We start from the raw sequence: 19438 nt of genomic DNA on the forward strand, positions 1-19438 counted from the left end.
CCCCTCACTGCCCTTAAACAAAATCTATCAATCACCCCTGAAAGGTCTTCACCACACCTAAATTCTTACCATCTCTGGACCCTTCAAACCTCTTCTCCATCTAAATTCCACCCATCCCTGAATCCTTAAAACTCCTCACTACCCTGAACTCCACCCAATTCTGAACCTTAAAAACTCTTCACTACCCCAAGCTCTAACCACCGCTCAACTTTCAAACCCTCACCAGCCCTAACCTCCACCCATCTCTGCACCCCCAAAACACCTCATAACCCTAAACTCCACTCATCCATGATTCCTAAAAACCCCTCATCACCCCTAAACTCCACCCATTCCTGGTGCCTAAAAAACTCTCACCACCCCCGAAACTCCATCCATTACTGAACCCTAAAAATCCTTCACATACCTGAACTCCACCCATTCCTGACCTCTAAAAGCCCCTGTTCACTTTTAAATATTACCCACCCATGAACCCAAAAACTCCTGACTAGTCCAAATCTCCACCCACGTTTCACGCAATTTTGGATTTTTCCTTAAAATGATCTTTCCTTTAGGACGTTACCACAACTTTTCTATTCATCTGTATTTCCTTATATTGTCTTTCCTTAAAATTAATTTTCCATGATTTGGTTTCTTCCAATGTGGTTTCTCCATTTTCGTGTTTTCATTAATTCACATATGTCAAGCTAAAACACCTTTCAAACTGATGTTCCCTAAGCTCATAGGCATGTGAGCACGACCTCCGCATTGTATAAACTCCTCAGATAGGATACGTCCATCGCCTGAAGCCACAATAGTGGGTGGCAACAAGCACTGGGCCTGCAAGGTATAGACAAGCAGTGGGTCAGCCTAAACAGGTATATAAATGCCTCTTCAACCTCCCTCCTAGGGAGAAAAATACATTAAAAGGTCTGGTATGGCTGCTAAGACACCCCACACAGACTCCACTGCATGTACCATACCGTGTCTCCACGATGATGGAGGGGATGTGGGACTCTAGATGAGGGGCTCCATACTTGGTGGGCTTTTTCAGTGATCCAGCCATTTTGCTGGGTGGTCTCCAAGTTCCCACGTAAGGTACTGACAAATGCGATCCCCTTCAGACCTGAGGTGATGCTCCCAGGCCTCAAGCCAACAAACCTGAATGAAACGATAAGACATGAGTGATACTTGTCTCTCCAATGCCTGGTATCTGTGAGTTGATATTAGCCTACAGTTGGAAGAAAGTGGAAAGTCTGGTACCCACTCAATGGTACCATAGATTGTGGACAATATTAACCATGGAATGTTTCAGAAGTAACATGAACGGTAAACACCTACTGTTTGACAGCAAATGGAAACTTCTCTATGCAAACTTAGGGGCCGATAACGATGGCAGACGGACTGGAGTCCGTCCACCATCGTGGTGGTGACCGGGACCATCCGCAATACATGCGACAGTCCTGCACACCCAATTAGGATGCGACCGCCACCATGGCCGTTGCATTTTGCACTTTAACATTGCGGCAGGTGCTGCTGATTGCAGCACACCCCGTCATGTTCAAAATGCATGTTGTGCATTTCACTGCACTATGGGGCAGGCACTACACAATGCCTGCCACTTGGTGCAGTGAAATGTAAGGGGGTACCATGGGTACCCCCCCAGTGCACAAACACCACCCCCAGACACTTGGGGGCCCGCAACAGGCCCCCAAAACTAATCTCCACCAGCCTTTCAATGGCGGTTTATCCACCATGGAAAGGCCGCTCTGCCAGGCAATCGGAATGATCAGTTTTTGAATCTCATAACCCACTGCAATGACATAGCAACAGTTAATAACAAAACTGGTTTCTCACTGTTGTGATGTCATAAAGGCCTCACAGGGCTCCCTGATGGTAAACATCGTTTACCCCGAATCCGGAACACCGCATGAAATTACAACGCTGTTGTTACAATGACCGCATTGTAACAACACATGCCATTACTCGGCAACTCGGAACAATGACTAGCGGAGGGGTCAGAAATTGCTGGATTTAAAATCCAACACCTTTCCTACTGTTACACAGATTGGAGTTGGAACTACTCAACATCCAACATCCAGCGCCCCTCCTAAAGCAAGTTGTTTTTCCGACTTGCAGAGTTATGGCATGCGTTGTTACAATGCTGTCTTTGTAATGGAGTAATGCTCTGTTCCCCACCTGCAAAGTGGCAATTTCTGTCTGGTAGCTGGTGAACTATGTCATTAGCTCTTACTCAAAAAAATTTGAGACCTATTGCATTTCTAATGCTTGTTTAATTATTGGTTGCTAGGCAAAGCAACATACAAAATGGCTGTCGATGTACAACTCAAGACATGCATACAGCTTGCAGAAACAGGTCAGGGTGTGTCACACATCAGGAAATGGCTACATGTTGCCTGCCCAATGATGTACACCGGAAAATCGATGCTGGAGTTGTCACCTGTCAGTCCTCCTATGCGGTTCTCCACATCCTCTGCTACTGTGCATCTGTCTGTGGTCTCAACACTTCACTGTGGTCCTCACAGATTCCCTAGAGATACACCTCAGTCCAATGCAGGTTCATTATAGGCAAAATGTTGGCGGTGCCTCCAGGGTTCCCTACCACTCCTTCTGCAGTCACCGATGTATTGCTACTGATGGAAGGAGGACTCAGAGCAGAGATGAGATAACATGAATACTGTACATACAGGAGCAACACCAGGGGAAATGCACCCAATGTCATACACTTGAACTGCCATATGCTTTCCTGAGAATTCCCTCACATTGCATCCAACCAGCCCTACATGGGCGCATCACACACATCCATTCCACACGCTACATCCATACCAGTGCCATTCTACACTCCCACAGTCAAACGCCGCACTGTAACTTAATTATGCTTTAAGAAAAGTTAGATACATTTGTCAATTTTTCACAATAATTTCATTAAATGTGATTAGAAACAGATGGGGCAACAGTGTTGCAAATGGCCACCACCATGACCAGTTACCATGTTAGGAACTGGCACGTGCTATGAACACCCACAGTGTTTCAGTACGTATGGTGCCCCATGCTCTATGCCTGTCTACTGTACATTGACTTTGGCAGCAGCCGCTTCAAGGCGCTTTGCTCCTGATGGTGTGTCACACTCGGGCAGCAGGCCATGCACATGAGATCTCGCACAAGGAGACAATCAAGCCTGGCTTGGCCCATGTTATAACCATCCTCCCACTAGCTGTGGTGCCAGTCATAGACACCTTTGCCTCGTGTGTTCTCAAAGAAAAGAGGAAATACTCCATATATTCTGCCAGTCAGTTCAAACCCCTAATTATAAATTTAGGATCTTTTGGTCCATGTATAAAACTGTGTGGGGCAGCTTCCTCGGTTTGTGATGGATCGACATTGATGCAAAATCTAGGATCTCAATGTCAGAGAAAATAAGGGAGAAGACCCTATTGATTGCTTGTTAAACTAACAGAACAACCTATTGATTGCATGTGAAACTAACAGAAGACCCTATTGATTGCTTGTGAAAGTGGCAGAAGACCCTATTGATTGCTTGTGAAAGTGGCAGAAGACCCTATTGATTGCTTGTGAAAGTGGCAGAAGACCCTATTGATTGCTTGTGAAACTTTCTAGACATTAATGTGCTTACTAGCTGGGGGTGGAGCTATTCTCAGCTTGACACTGACAACTAATTGAGTTGACAGTGCTGTGTTTTGTGATGGCAAATGGGAATGGTTATTGTTGTTTTCTGTTGCAGCCTGGTGCTGTGGCGTGCCTTCACACACTCCCAACGTCTCCAGAGTTGTGGGAGGCGAGGATGTGAGGCCCAACAGCTGGCCTTGGCAGGTAAAGTAAATCAATAGTCTTTCCTGATGTGTCCCTGTCTGCAGACATTGAGAGTTGCTGCTAATGGTTGTCGCCCCATTCCAGATCACGTTGCAGTACCAGCCGGAGACCCAATGGGGTCACACCTGTGGGGGGACCCTCATCCACCCACAATGGGTTCTCACAGCCGCCCACTGCATCAGGTAACTAACTATCTCTGTGCAAGTTTAGGAGTAGGGATTGACGTTGCAAAAGCATAAACATTCTGTGGTGATAGGGACTGGATTTCCAGTTGAGCTACATTACCTCCTCTTCTGCCTTCCTCCTCCCATTTCTAAAGAAGCGAGGAATTGCTTCAACTAGAAGTAAGGACTGGCAACTTCAACACAGCTACACAGTCACTTTCTCTTCCTTTATTTTATCCAGAGGGATGGACCCTCCTATGCCTGACTGCATTGAGCACTGATTTTACTTTATTGTATATGGTTATTATTAAACCTTTACAAAATGAGCCAAAAAGAGAGTGTCCATGTTAAACCATACAAATATTTTTTAAATGAAAAACAAATTATGAATAAATACATCCGATTCAAGTAATTTTCACGTGCCTTTTAGTGCAAGCGACATTGTTGTTACAGTAGACAGATTCCGTATATTTGACCTGCAACCTGTTTAGCTCCCGATAGATACCAATGACACACCTTTCTTTGGGACTAGCATGGGAGGGAATATAATTCTGGAATCGGACTAATGAAAATTATCAGTAAGTGACAGGGGATTAGTCTAGATACCTGTTGTGGAGGCCAGTGATGATATATTAACAACGTTTGAACGAGGTATCTTTTGTGTAACAAGAAATCAGTTCAGTAATTGAGATTGGCAAACATACTAGACCATGAAACAGTGTAAAGATAAGAAAAAAGACACCGAACAAAGTAAATTTCCATATTGATAAACCATGCTTTATATAATAACATTATGCAAATAAGCAAAGCAAAAAAGTGCTCATTGCAGAGAGTGTTCTCACAATACAGGTGATGCAAACAAAATGGCTCAACAGTGTGCCGCTTGAAGCGTGGCTCAGACGTGGAACATTTGCAAAGTATGAGGACAAACAATATCCACTGTTTTAACCAGACAACACATCAACAGCAGTCAAGGTTAACAACAAAACTAGGAAATGTATTGCATGGAAAATGAAATAGAGAACAACTTCTAGTCAAATTAAGGATGTCCGGAATAATGAGTCGGGTGCCTTCGAGGAGAACCCGGAGTGTTTAACCTACACTTTTGTGAAGTTTTATCAAGCCCTATATCTAGAAACATTGTCTTCATCTCAGGCTGAAATAAGGGATTTCTGGAGAAGGGGAGCTTCGTCAGTCTTGCTGTCGAGGAGCAAGCTGAGCACATTAAGATCTTTCCAGTAGAATCAATTAGAGAGGAAATTACAATATTACTATTTCCAAAACTCCAGGAGTGAAAACAGGATCATTAGAGAATTGTATAAGATCTATAAATATATTCTGGCCGCATTCATAATTAAATAAGATCTATCTGGGCAGGTTTTACTCCCAAAAGATAATTGCAGTCAAAGATTCATGATTTTGGGATACACTGGATTATGCAGAAGTCTCTGGTTTGGCTCTAACATGTCCGCCAGGTCGGCGTAGCTCAGATCCCTGCCCACACGCTTTACCGTGTTTGAGGGTTTGGTTAGTTTCTTTTCAACCTGAAAAAAGCTCAAACCTGTAGAATTGGTGGGATCAACATAGCCATCAGTCGAAGTTAAATTATAGTCTAACCCCCACGTTTCGTCGCCCCGGTATGACAATAAGAGTTGTGACACTAGAATGAGGGGTGACAGCTTTCATATCTCCGCGGCCCAGGCTTCCAACATGTTCGAAGTTGACCCAAAGAAGGACCCAGAGAAAAAATAAATAGTATAGGACCCTTTGGTGTAGTCCCTATTGTGAGGGAGGTATAGAGACATTTGACATTGTGTCTTGGGCTCGGAAGGGACCATGGGGCATATTATCAACAACTAGCGATATTTATCGCTAAATGAGCTTAGCGATATTTTTTTTATCGCCGCGCATCGCCGGATTTTATCGCAGAGGTAACGTGCTATTAGCAACGTTTATCTCAAATGCGATAAAATATCCGGCGATAGCGGTTCAATGCATGAATATCGCTGGAAATCTAGTGATATTCAGGTCTTAACCTGAATATCCAACTCTCATTGGATATACATGTTAAGAAGTGGTCTGAGCAGGCGTTAGTTTCTGGCGATAATTTTTTTATCGCTTCGCCTGCGTTGATAATAGGCGATTGCGATGCTAGCGACTGCTTTCAGTCGCTAACAGTTGCAGTCGCTAACAGTTTGGGTACGCCCACTTTGCATGTAATTAGCGATAAATATCGCTGACAGTCAAAGCAGGCCCCCAACCGCTCGCTATCGCCTAGAAACTCTCGCTAACTGTTGTTAGCGACAGCTTGCTAATAGGGTTTTCGCGGGGAAAAGTCCAGCTAAAACGGCGATAATGCCCTTGATAATATGCCCCCAGGTTTTCCATCTATACTTTATTTTTGGGTATTATTTTACTCACCTGCTTTTGAAGTCCTTCTTGTTAGAAAGTTAAGAAATGACTGTACATTGAAGTTATTGATTTATGCCTAATGCATCACATGGAATCTGATTCTCCAAGCCCTATCACTTCCTGGAGTAAACCTCAGCTGCTTGTCCTTGCTAGCTCGAGGGCATCACTTGCCTATCCAGTTTTAAGTGCAACAGCATTGTGACCCAGGGATACCACTGGCAAACAGCTGTACAACCAAGAGATAAGGTCCAGTAACCGCTGACCTTCGAGGATCCCCAGAAGAAGGATCACAAGCTACAAGTTTTCAGTTCGAAGTACATTTTCTACAATATTTTATATTGTTCAAAGAGCCTCAAAACCTCCTGTTCTGGGATCTGTAGGAATAATCAGCGATTAAATGACTGATGATAAACATGATGGTTAACTGGACAGAGATAGCATAAGAGATGAGCAGACAGACTGGTCTAAGGCAGGGTTATCGACTTAAAGAAAAATCCTAACTAAGACAGCAAATATAGCAAGGGGTCTAGGGCTATAGAATGTGTTTTCTCCTCAACCATATCCGAACAGAGCTTAGAAGTTGTGCTGCCACTGGGAATATTTTTTAACATGACGCTATTTCTTGACTTCTTGTTGCAGAAGCTCCAGGACATACCGCGTTGTTCTGGGGAAACACAACCTGAAGATGGAGGAGCATGGATCGGTCACAGTTGGCACCGCAAAACTCATCGTTCATGAAAAGTGGACCTCTTTCCCCATTGTGTATGTTCTGCTATGTCTAACTTACGTGAGGCTTTTCTTGGGCGTCAAAGCAGTTTCTCACCTTTACATCAAAGAAGCAACTACTGATAACCTTAGAGCACACTAGCAGACACATTCAGAATGTGTGGATTTTTCTTCTATGCAGACATGTTTCCACCCATCACTGTCCGAGTATCTGGAGTTACAAAGAATATTATTAATTTAAAGTTTTATTTTTAGCTTTATTTTATTTTAAAGACATTTTAGGTTCATTCATTTTTCAACTACACTGCTACTTTGCTAATTATAGTGCACATACCACACACATTAAAGTGCATATACCACACATTTGATCTCTGAGAGAGTGGGGCTTATTCCTTGAGCCAATCTGCCTGGTATTCCTCCCAGAAACCAGTTTTGTTGGTTAGACTATTTGAGCATATTGGGGCCTCAGTCAAGGTTCAAATAGCCAAAGGGTCTGATTCTCTGCAACGAGTACCAGTTCAATTTTGCACCAACATTTGTACCATGTGACCAGTGCACAAAGTACTCTTCTATCAGTCGGCCTATCTGCAATCCATATAACCAGGGATTGTTGCACCATCACAGTCAACATAACTCGGCCCTTGATGTGAGTGGGTAAAGCCTCAGCCTGATAGCACAGTTCAGGGATTCATCCTGTAACAACCCCCTCCCATATATTAATAGTTATCCCCTTTCCAACAACATCCAGAATATTCTACAGGGATAAGGGGTGAATATAAAGCACGTTCCTTGTTAGGGTAGTGTCGTAAAGGTGTGATGATTCCCTAACTCTGGCTTCTGGTAATCATTCAGTCTTTAAAGTATTTTAGATCCACAAATGAGCCAATATTTGTTTCTTGCAGTAATGACATCGCCCTGATCAAGCTGGCCGAGCCCGTAGAATTGTCCGACAAGATTCAGCCGGCGTGCCTACCCGCCGCAGGAGTTGTGCTTCCCCATAAATTCTCCTGCTACGTCATTGGTTGGGGCCGGCTCTACAGTAAGCAAGAAGCTCTCACTATTCTCATTCTTTCAAGATTTTTTTTATCTTACCTGCACCTTTATCAGAGTCACTATGAGGACACGTGTGGGGCATCATCTCAGGCGAGTGTCAGATGTCTGAATTCAGCCCTTAGTAAGGCGTGTGGTGGTGGGTCAACTGCTTGTGGTTCTGCTGGAGCCACTGGTGGTGGCACTCACCTATCTATAACAGAAGTTGCTACTCACTGCTCTGCAGAGTTGTCGCGGAGCCACTGGTGGTGGCTCTCACCTCTGATAACAAAAGATGCAGCTCACTGCTCTGCAGAGTTGTCCTGGAGCCACTGGTGGTGGCACTCACCTATCTATAACAGAAGATGCTGCTCACTGCTCTGCAGAGTTGTCCTGGAGCCACTGGTGGTGGCACTCACCTGTGATAACAGAAGATGCTGATCACTACTCTGCAGAGTTGTCCTAGAGCCACAGGTGGTGGCACTCACCTGTGATAATAGAAGATGCTGATCACTACTCTGCAGAGTTGTCCTGGAGCCACAGGTGGTGGCACTCACCTGTGATAACAGAAGATGCAGCTCACTACTCTGCAGAGTTGTCCTGGAGCCACTAGAGGTGGCACTCACCTGTGATAACAGAAGATACTACACGCTAATCCACAGGGTTACCCTAGATATTGTAATACTCCGCAGGAACAGTAGTTGACTCTGTCCAGGTTTGCTGTGAACAGGTAATTAAATAGACCCCTATGGTGGATGCCATAAGCCAGGGATTCAGTACTTGCAACATTCTGACCGATTCCCTCCAAGATTTCAAAACTCCTGATTGTTCCCTTAATGAAACAATATTTCAACACTAACTACATTTGCTAAACTTTATACTAGCATTTACTGTATATAAATTAACCAACCAGAGTCTTTATAGATTATAATTAGTCAAAGTTGGGGCTTTAAACTAATTTTAGTTGCTTGCTCAGTGGCTACTAACTGGTGGTGTTAAAGAAGTACTGCAGTGTTGTGGTCAGGGACAGTAGGAAATCCATCAACGTGAAGAGATTAATAGTTTGCAAATGAGGACCATACAAGGCTTTTGCTCAGGTTTACCACTGGCTCTCTTTAGATTGCGGGATAGCTACCCACGGTGATCCCTTTATGTTGAGTGGACAACTCGTGCCCTCTTTGCACGTGCAGAGGAGTCACTCTTCATCCAGGTAGTAACACACGGCAAATACATTCTGCCACCTGAAGCAGAGCTGTTGTCATGAGGAAGACAACAAGTGGGCGATTTCACAAGTATGAGGGCTGAACAGGGCACCAGATTGAGAACTACATGTCACTAAATTCTCGTCACGCCCCAAAGTGCCCAATTCCAGTTTTTGACAGAATTTTTATTTCTATTTTATAAGTATTATCTGAATAACTGTAGGTAGGGCAACACTTCCAGTATGCCCCAACCCGCAGTCATCCCCCGACGAATTCAAAAGGAACAATTGATGGACAGAATGCTAAACAAATAAAACATTCACCCTCAGTCACAGATCTGGTTTAAATCTATCGTTTTTTTTGCTCACCATACTAATCCAGTTTGGACCCAACCAAATGAAAATCAATCTTGACCCTGCTCTTCATAGGAACAGTCCATTCCGAACTGCCAGACCAGGTCCTCCCAGAACTAGAAACAGGCAACCTGGTAAAGGTATCAGAGAGCCGAACACGAAGGAACCACGTGGTTTCCCTTCCAAGCAGCACAGCCAAACGAATCCAATGAACCAAATTCATATTTAGCTCCTTGTTTACTCCACTTTTCACTTCCTTTACTTCATTTTTGTATCCTTAGTTTATTCAATCCATTTTACTCGTTTTTCTTAAACATTCACAGTTTTTCACAAAATGCGCAGGAGTATTAGATGTTCCACATGCCACGCTTTATTAAAAAACCCAATGCATTTCGGGACAACCCTTCATCAGGGGTATCTAGAAAAAAATCATTTAAAAACCATCAGTCAGTTGTCACAACTAATACAATGCAAAAAACTGTAAACCACTCATTTTAAATTACACTAGTTTAAGCACTTGAATGAGTATAACGTTACAATGCTATTACATTCTCCCACCTAAATATTAACCATAGTCTGATCAACACGTTGCGCCCGTGCTATATAAGTCTCCAGTCAAAGCATTCCCAATTGCTTGATCCCTCATGACCCTGTGTTAACCTCCAAAAGCTTCATTTTATCTCTGTGCCGGAATAACATCAGATAGAAACGCATTCGTGCCTCCCTCTTTACTTAATACTAATAACTGCTGTTATTGCACGAGTTTCATACAAACTCCACAATGCTTACCGTGACATGTGTTTCACAAGCTCGTCAAAACCTAATGCGGTGTCATATCTTGTAAAAGTTTTGCCGTTTCTTTTCTTCCCTTTTAAATCCCTCCTTCCCCTCAAGTGATCTGTCACGTGTCATGGAATGCTTTCTAAAATGTGGACCGAATTTTCAACTGATGCATTCATTGTTTTGTACTAACACACTACATGTCCCAGAATCCTTTGGGAATGTCTAAAATGCATTTACTTTCATCCATTGCGCTTTGCTTATCCTCAAACCCTTCAACATGCATAACACTCGGTTACATAGATAGCGCCTCAGCTGTTCAACGATTCATTAAACGTAATAGGGGTAAAATGATGTGATAATGATGTGATAACAAACAAGTAAAATATGCCCATAAAAATAGTGTCCACAACATCTGTGAATGAGTAGTTAAGTCTCCTTAGTTGTGCTCATGCATGGTAAAGAAACAACAATCCTGCGTAATTGATCTTGTATACTGATCTCTCTTTTAATTCCTGTTTAATATTCCATTTTCAGCCTGGGTGCAATCTCGCCGGTTACGACGGAAAGTTCATTCATGAATATGGGACAGAGGTGGTGAGATGCACTCCCAATTTATCCAATTCAACTTTTCATTTTAATTTTAATGTATCTTCATTTCATCTTGTGAAGGCGTGCATGCTTGTTTAGCGCTCCGCCCAATCGCGCTGCAATCATAAAGCCGAACACGAAGGAACCACGTGGTTTCCCTTCCAAGCAGCACAGCCAAACGAATCCAATGAACCAAATTCATATTTAGCTCCTTGTTTACTCCACTTTTCACTTCCTTTACTTCATTTTTGTATCCTTAGTTTATTCAATCCATTTTACTCGTTTTTCTTAAACATTCACAGTTTTTCACAAAATGCGCAGGAGTATTAGATGTTCCACATGCCACGCTTTATTAAAAAACCCAATGCATTTCGGGACAACCCTTCATCAGGGGTATCTAGAAAAAAATCATTTAAAAACCATCAGTCAGTTGTCACAACTAATACAATGCAAAAAACTGTAAACCACTCATTTTAAATTACACTAGTTTAAGCACTTGAATGAGTATAACGTTACAATGCTATTACATTCTCCCACCTAAATATTAACCATAGTCTGATCAACACGTTGCGCCCGCGCTATATAAGTCTCCAGTCAAAGTATTCCCAATTGCTTGATCCCTCATGACCCTGTGTTAACCTCCAAAAGCTTCATTTTATCTCTGTGCCGGAATAACATCAGATAGAAATGCATTCGTGCCTCCCTCTTTACTTAATACTAATAACTGCTGTTATTGCACGAGTTTCATACAAACTCCACAATGCTTACCGTGACATGTGTTTCACAAGCTCGTCAAAACCTAATGCGGTGTCATATCTTGCTAAATATGAATTTGGTTCATTGGATTCGTTTGGCTGTGCTGCTTGGAAGGGAAACCACGTGGTTCCTTCGTGTTTGGCTTTATGATTGCAGCGCGATTGGGCGGAGCGCTAAACAAGCATGCACGCCTTCACAAGATGAAATGAAGATACATTAAAATTAAAATGAAAAGTTGAATTGGATAAATTGGGAGTGCATCTCACCACCTCTGTCCCATATTCATGAAAGGTATCAGAGAATCACCATCATCAGTCAGGCTAGCTTGATTCTGGTTCCATAGCGAGCACAGGATCCACGTCTGGACATATCCTCCCCACTAAGGGTAACAAATGCAAAAAGAACAGATGATGGACGGAATGCTGAACAAATCAAGCATTCACTCCAGTCACAGATCTGTGTTAAATCTATCAGGTTTTTTTGCTCATCATACCAATCTAGTTTGGACCCAGCCATAGACAAATCAGTCTTGACCCAGTGCCTCATGGAAACAGTCCATCCAAAACTGCCAGGCCAGGTCCTTACCAGAACCAGAAACAAGCATCTTGGGACCGGTTTCGGGGAATCACCCATCATCAGTCAAGCTAGCTTGATTCTGTTGCAATAGCGAGCACAGGACCTACGTCTGGGCATACCCTTCCCACTTAGGGTGACAAATGCAAAAAGAACAGGTGATGGACAGAAAGCTGAACAAATCAACCATTCACAACAGTCACAGATCTGGGTTAAATCTATCAGGTTTTTTGGCTCACCATACCATTCCAGTTTGGACCCAGCCATATGCAAATCAGTACTGACCCTGCTCCCCATGTGATCGGCCCAAACTGAACTCCTAGCCCAAGTCCTCCCTGGCCTAGAAACAAACATCCTGGGATCAGTTTGGGGTATCGCCTGTCATCAGTCAGGCTAGTGTGAATCACGTGGAAAATTGAGCACAGGACTTTCCGTAAGAGTAATTTCTCAAATGGTGTTAGAGGCGGTGGGCACTCAGTCTTACATGAGAGATGTGTTCCCCCGTGTCAGAGTTGCATGTATTGCATGCTATCAGCCTCCGATAACTTAAAATCTGTTTTCAGTGGGGTGAAGGGGATGATCCCAGTGTTGTCAAAGAGTTCGCCAATCCGTTTACACCCGCTACCTGCTAGTGCTCAAAGTGGTCCTTACATATTCCTGGTGTGAAATAAGGCTTGGAAAAGAGGGGGGTCCAGTGGCAAAGGGTGGGTCACCAGACTGTTTCACTTCGACACCGTATCTAATACCATTAGCATGGCCTGTGTGACAGGGGAGTACAGCCCCCATGATCTGCTCTGTCGGGGTAGCCATGGTATCTTCCATGTGCGAGTGCCTTGAATCACCAGTGGTTTTCAGACTCAGGTCATCCCCACTCCACTAGGAATCTAAGCTGTGTGGCCTGGAAGTAGTGTGCGATATTGAGTATCCCCAGGCAGCCCTCAGACACAAGATGGTACGTGAGATATTATGTCATATGAGGTCGTTTCCTGCTCCACACAAAATTGTTAATCACCTTCTGCATAGTTAGCAGCATGTTACGGTATGGTGTTCGTAGGCCACTACACACCTTGGTGAGTCCTTGCCTGGTCTGTGTTGTGCCAGTATTGCCCCCAACCCCACTGGGCTGGCATCCACCGTCAATTCGGTGCAAAGTAGCAGATCAAAGTACGCCAGGTGGTCTACTGCTGTCATGGTGTGTCTGATCTCTTCAAAAGCTTTGCTGCATTCCTCTGTCCATGCAAAACTCTGGCCCTGTTTTGTTAGTTCTCGCAGGGGTGCGCTAACTGTGGCAAAGTCTTTTATGTACCTTGCGCAGTAACTAGCAAGGCCAAGGAATTACCTCACTTCTGCAACGTCGCTTGGCTGTCTTGCTTTCTCCAGTGTGTCCACTTTACTGCAATGTGGCCTCATTCCTTTTTTTGAAAAAAAAAGGCCAAAGAATACCAGTTCATCTCGCCCCAGTTCACACTTGTCTTCATTTAGCGTGAGCCCCGCCTGCTCTAGTTGGGAACACACCTCTCGCAGTGCCTTGTCATGCTCCTCGTCTGACTTGCCGAACACCAGAATGTCGTCACTGTAGTTCAGGCTATTCTTTACTGGCCTTATTACTTGCCTTATCGTTTCTTGAAATATTTCGGCAGCAGATGATATTCCAAAGCTCAGACGCTTATATCGGAACAGACCCAGGTGCGTGGAGAACGTCATGATATACCTGGACTGAGGGTCGAGATCTAGCTGGTGATATCCCTTGCACAAGTATAGTTTGGAGAAGCGTCTTGTGCCTGTTAGGCAGCTGATCATATCATCGAGGTGAGGTCCAGGGTGTCTTTCCCGTTCGATTGCTGTGTTCGGTACTCTCATGTCAACACAGATGCGAATCTTGGACATATTTTTTTTTTGGTACTGCCACTATCGGTGACACCCAGGGCGTCGGTCCTTCAGCTGGTTCTATGATGTCCTGTTTGAGCAGCGCTTCAATCTCTTCTTCTACTTGCGGTTGCAGGTGTATTGGCACTCGCCGGTGGTGGTGAGCTACTGGCTTTACAGCTTCATCGATGTGCAGCGTTATTTGGTGCCCCTTTAGCTTCCCTAGTCCCTGCAGTAGTTTGGGATATTCCTTCAAGATGCTTTTTTTTCTGACATGCTATATGTCATTTCGAGGAGGCCCATCAGCTGGGCTGTGACATTGCTTAACAGGCACGGTGCTGGAATGTCACCTCTCAGTACGTGAATCTATTCTTTTATCGTTTGACCTTTATATGTCAGGTTCTCTGTGAATTTTCCCATGTTTGTCACTGGTTTCCTTGACCCCCATGTGAATACCTCAACTTTTGACGGTTTCAGCGCTGGCTACACTTCCCTCCTTCTCATATTCCAACACACACATGAGGTTACATGTTGCGCCGCTATCTAGCACAAACCGTGCTTTGTGTGGTCCCACGTCTATGGTCACAGACTCCGTCTTCTTTATGGTGTTCTTGTCCACGAGGTGGATGCTTTCTTGAGTTCTGCCTTCATCTGTGGGCCTGGCAGCGGTGTCTGACATGAGGTATAGTCGTTCTACTTTTTCTTCTTCCCCTTCGTCTCCTGACTCTATCGAGGAACTTCTGTTTGCTGTTTCTACATGTCTGACATGTCTGCTTGGTGTTATCCGCGGTCTTCCCGATCTTCCTCTTTCACCTCTAAACTGCAGCCCCTGCCATACACTGGCAAAGTGGTTGCTTCTGTTGCATTTCCTGCATGTTTGGCCAAACGCTGGGCACGTGCCTCTGTGTGGAACCTCAAGTCCACATCTGTAGCATGTTGATTCAGGTTGCTTTCTTGTCGCTTGTTCATTGTGCCCCTTCTTCCAGCTGCTTGTGAGGTTGCTCTCTGCCATGCGGTGTGCCTGTTCGACTCGACGTTCCTTTCCCCGCTCCATTTGCTTTGCTTGTACTTTGCTTGTACTGTCGCTCTTGCCTCGGCCCTAGCTAGTGACAGGATCTTCTCCAGTGATGTTGGTTCTTTCAGAATCCTTGCACGGAAATCCGTGTCACGGCATCCTTCAATGATGGGCAGGCGAATCGCTTGTTCGTTGTCGTACTTGTCGAACTCGCAGTGAGTTACTAGTTTTCTTAGTCGCGTCGCAAAATCATCCAGCGACTCGTCCGCGTGTTGGAACGCTATGGTGAAAGTGTAGCACTCGAATTCAATGTTCCTTTGGTGATCAAATTTGTTCGTTAGGCATTTTATTAGGCCTTTGTACGTCGATGTCTCATCTTCTGGTAGGGTCACTAGTTGGTCATCTACTTCATCGCCCACTAAGTTGAGGAACAGACCTAGCTGTTTGGCCTCTGTTACATATGTGGCCTCCATGTACCTCTCGAATCTCCTGACCCATCGCTCCCATCTTATTCCCACTTGCGGCTCTGAGAGGTTGAATGGGAGAGGTCTGCGATATTGGGCGCTCTGCCTTTCACTCTTTGGCTCTGCCATCTTTCTTTCCTTTGTGCTCTTGGTGACCCTTGTGCTTTCTCCTTTCTGTCACTGTTTGCACTATTCTTTTTCGTTATTTCTTATTTTGACTATATCCTTTTAGCATCTCTTTGTGCCTTTCTTTATTTCCACCTTTCTTTCACTTGCTTGTCTGTTTGTCCTCTTTTGTTTCTTTTGGCATCTCTTTGTGCCTTCTTGTAATTTGTTTTTCTTTATTATCCCCTTTTCTGTCACTTAATTAGTTTTTCTCTTGATCTGTGCTTTGTTTCTGCCCTCCTGGTGCTCTCTCTGGCACTCGTTACTATTTTTTATTGGTCCTTTTTGCCTGACTTCAAGATGGCCGCCGAGACTCTCGCGAGACTTCGGGACCAATCTGAGCGTTGCCTGGTTTAAAGATGGCTGCTCGAACTTCTCGCGCGCTGGTGGGCCCTTTCTGCCTGGTTTCAAAATGGCCACAGAGACTCTAGCGATCTTCTCGCTCACTTTCGTGTATGAATCGGCGCTTTTCGGACAGTCAGGACATTTCTTCTTTCTACTGCAGCGGTCGGGGTGGCCTCCCGCGCCGTTGTTCTCCTCTGTGGTGCGAACCAGGGTGGGCTCCTGGCTTCGCTTCGATCGTCGTTTGGCGCTCGACACGATCCAGGGTGGGCTCCTGGTTTAGAGCTGCTGGGCAGTCAACACACACGTGTGTTCTTCATCCTTCGTCGCCAGTTGTAGTGTCGTGATGGCCCCAGGATCACATGACACGGTTACTTCGTTATCAGGTATCTTTATTCTTGTTTGTTGTACAGCTCTTTCCTGCGTCCTGCCTCTCGTTCCCCTGGTCCTGTGTGTCCCGCACTGCTCCCCTGACCGGAAGTGGTGTCCGGTGTCCCCCTCCCCACACCTCTGACCCCAGGGTCCTAGTGCCCACTGTCTGGGCATAACAGCAATGAACATGAAAGAGCAAGAAATCAAAGATGTAATTGCTTTTTGGAAAAGTTGATGGTGTGGCAATTTATTATAAAGAATAAACCACCATATGCCATACATTAAAAGGCTATTCGAGTCACCTTAGAGTTCCATGACTCTATACCTTCAGCCTTGTCCCTCAATATGGTTGTGGAATTGCTTGGTGACTTGCAAAATTCTTATAATGTATGGCAGGAAGTACTTTATCCAATATAATATTGCATTCATCAGACTGATACATCTGATTTTCCAAATAATTATGATGATGATGAGGAATTATGGCCCACATTGTTTCTTCCTAGCTATTATTATATTATTTGACGATAATTTATGTGGGCTTACTAGGGAAGATATGGAAATTTCAACCTGAACGTGAAGCTAATGCTAGGGTAATTCTACCCCTCCCTATAAGAAAGGGGTAGAAGGAAGGAGGGCAGTAAGATGTTGCATCAACCACAAGGAGGCCTCTAAGCATCAGGTCAGTTAGACTAGTGAGCCAGACAGACCAAGCATACAGATATACCACAGGTTTCCTCTGAAAAATCTATACTTCTACAGAAAAAGTATAGCATGCTTTTATCCAGGATTTAACTTAGAACCCAAAGCCTGTGAGATTGTTTTGAGCAGTGTATATTAATTTGTTGATACATAAACTTTCAATGTTCTCTGCTTCAGCTAATGGCCCAATTGCTGACAACCTACAGCAAGCCTTGTTATCAGTAGTCAATCACGTCACCTGTTCTCGTGCAGACTGGTGGGGATCCAGCGTGAGGAAGACTATGGTCTGTGCCGGAGGGGACGGCATTGTTTCTGGCTGCAATGTAAGTTTCTTTAGTGCAACTGTCTGTCTCAACTTGCCTTTGTGATGAGTTATGGTCTCACATGTGTTTGTCAGATGACATACGACAAGACTGTGTTGTGATAAAATGGCATACTGCCCATGCTTTAGTTTCCTCATGTCTAAAACTTGTGAGAGTTTATAAACAAGCAAGCTTTTTGCTTCCCTTGCATAACACACACTAAATATTGGACTTTGACGTATCATGTATAGAATATGATAACTTTCATTTTGACAGATGTTTCAGCAGAATACTTCTGGGGATGGGAATCAGTGTTCTTTGCAACTCGTTTATTTTAGTGTTTTTTTCACGTATATAGATCTATTCGCAACATATCTGTACCTTTCCCTGTTCTGAATCCTTGTATGTAGGCTATGCGGTTATCTGAAGATGGTCGTTTAGTGTAACCCCCTGAGTACCCCGGGGTTGAGAAGTAGCAACAACGCACAAGGTGTTGATACACGGTAGGTTTAATAGCACCAAAGAATACACGAGTACAACAAATCAGAAGGGCCAATGAAGCAGGGAGTAGCCGATGATAAGAGCTTCCAACCGTCCTCTGCACAACTGACGGTCCCGTCAGTCACCCAACAGAGGACACCGTGCTAAGCAATGGCCGACAATGCCACTCGAACTGAAAAAGGGGTCTTGGGAGTGTGTGCTCCCTATTTCGTCCTCTGCATAGATGCCGGTCCCGACACCTCCCAACAGAGGGCAAAAGAAGGGTGGAAGGCGAACAAAAAAGGCAGAGCCACACAGTTCGATTACCCTCGAACTGTTACGGCCGCTCTGCGTACCTCGAGCGGGGACTGGGGCGTGCTGGCGCTTCAATGCGCGATGAGTTCAGCTCGAACCCTCGAGCGGGGACTGGGGCGTGCTGGCGCTTCAATGCGCAATAAGTTCAGCTCGAACCCTCGAGCGGGGACAGGGGCGTGCTGGCGCTTCAATGCGCAATAAGTTCAGCTCGAACCCTCGAGCGGGGACTGGGGCGTGCTGGCGCTTCAAGGCGCAATAAGTTCAGCTCAAACCCTCGAGCGGGGACTGGGGCGTGCTGGCGCTTCAATGCGCTAGAAGTAGCTCGAACCCTCGAGCGGGGACTGGGGCTTGCTGGTGCTTCAATGCGCGAGAAGTAGCTCGAACCCTCGAGCGGGGACTGGGGCTTGCTGGCGCTTCAATGCGCGAGAAGTAGCTCGAACCCTCGAGCGGGGACTGGGGCTGGCTGGCGCTTCAAGCGCGTGGAACAAGAGATTGAGAGTTACCTCTCCCGAGGGACCGCTCACCTGAAAACGAATCACGGACTTCACGGCGGATTCGAAATATCCGACAGCCTCCATCAGTTCCCGGTCCGTCTTTAAACTGTTCCTTCCGTGTGCCCGCCTCGCGCATGCGCCGCGCGCAGCATGACGGGAGATGTAGTTCCCGCCGGGGTTAGTGTGGGGATTGTAGTTCGGGTATGGCGGGACCAGCGCTGTTAGTGCTATGCCATGATCCGTGTCCTAACAGTACATCCTCCTCCATCTAGCCACCCTCACCCCGGGCCCGGCTTGCCCGGATGCTTCAGGTGAAAGGCCGACACCAAACGCGGAGCGTTTAAACCCGCCACAGGTTCCCACGTTTGATCCTCAGGTCCGAACACTTTCCACGCCACTAGATACCATAGCTTGCCACGTCTCCATTTGGAATCTCGGATGCCCTCCACCTCGTACTCCGTGTCGGCTTCCACTATGTGTGCAGCAGAGACAGGCCTTCCAGGCGTGAGG

General features: G+C 45.2%; 1 protein-coding gene across 1 annotated transcript in view; it reads left to right on the forward strand.

The window, feature by feature from the left end:
• The first annotated feature begins 3915 nt into the window (after window positions 1-3915).
• The window catches only part of LOC144761920 (chymotrypsin-C-like), a 52949-nt gene continuing 37426 nt past the window's right edge, over window positions 3916-19438 (forward strand). Inside the window, exons 1-4 of the mRNA XM_078647117.1 lie at window positions 3916-4010; window positions 7044-7166; window positions 8033-8169; window positions 17515-17660. Coding sequence (XP_078503243.1) covers window positions 7090-7166; window positions 8033-8169; window positions 17515-17660 — 360 coding nt within the window. The 5' untranslated portion in view covers window positions 3916-4010; window positions 7044-7089. The remainder of the gene's footprint in view (window positions 4011-7043; window positions 7167-8032; window positions 8170-17514; window positions 17661-19438) is intronic.

This window comes from Lissotriton helveticus, chromosome 6 (genome assembly GCF_964261635.1).
Source record: "Lissotriton helveticus chromosome 6, aLisHel1.1, whole genome shotgun sequence".
NCBI classification, from domain to species: domain Eukaryota; kingdom Metazoa; phylum Chordata; class Amphibia; order Caudata; family Salamandridae; genus Lissotriton; species Lissotriton helveticus.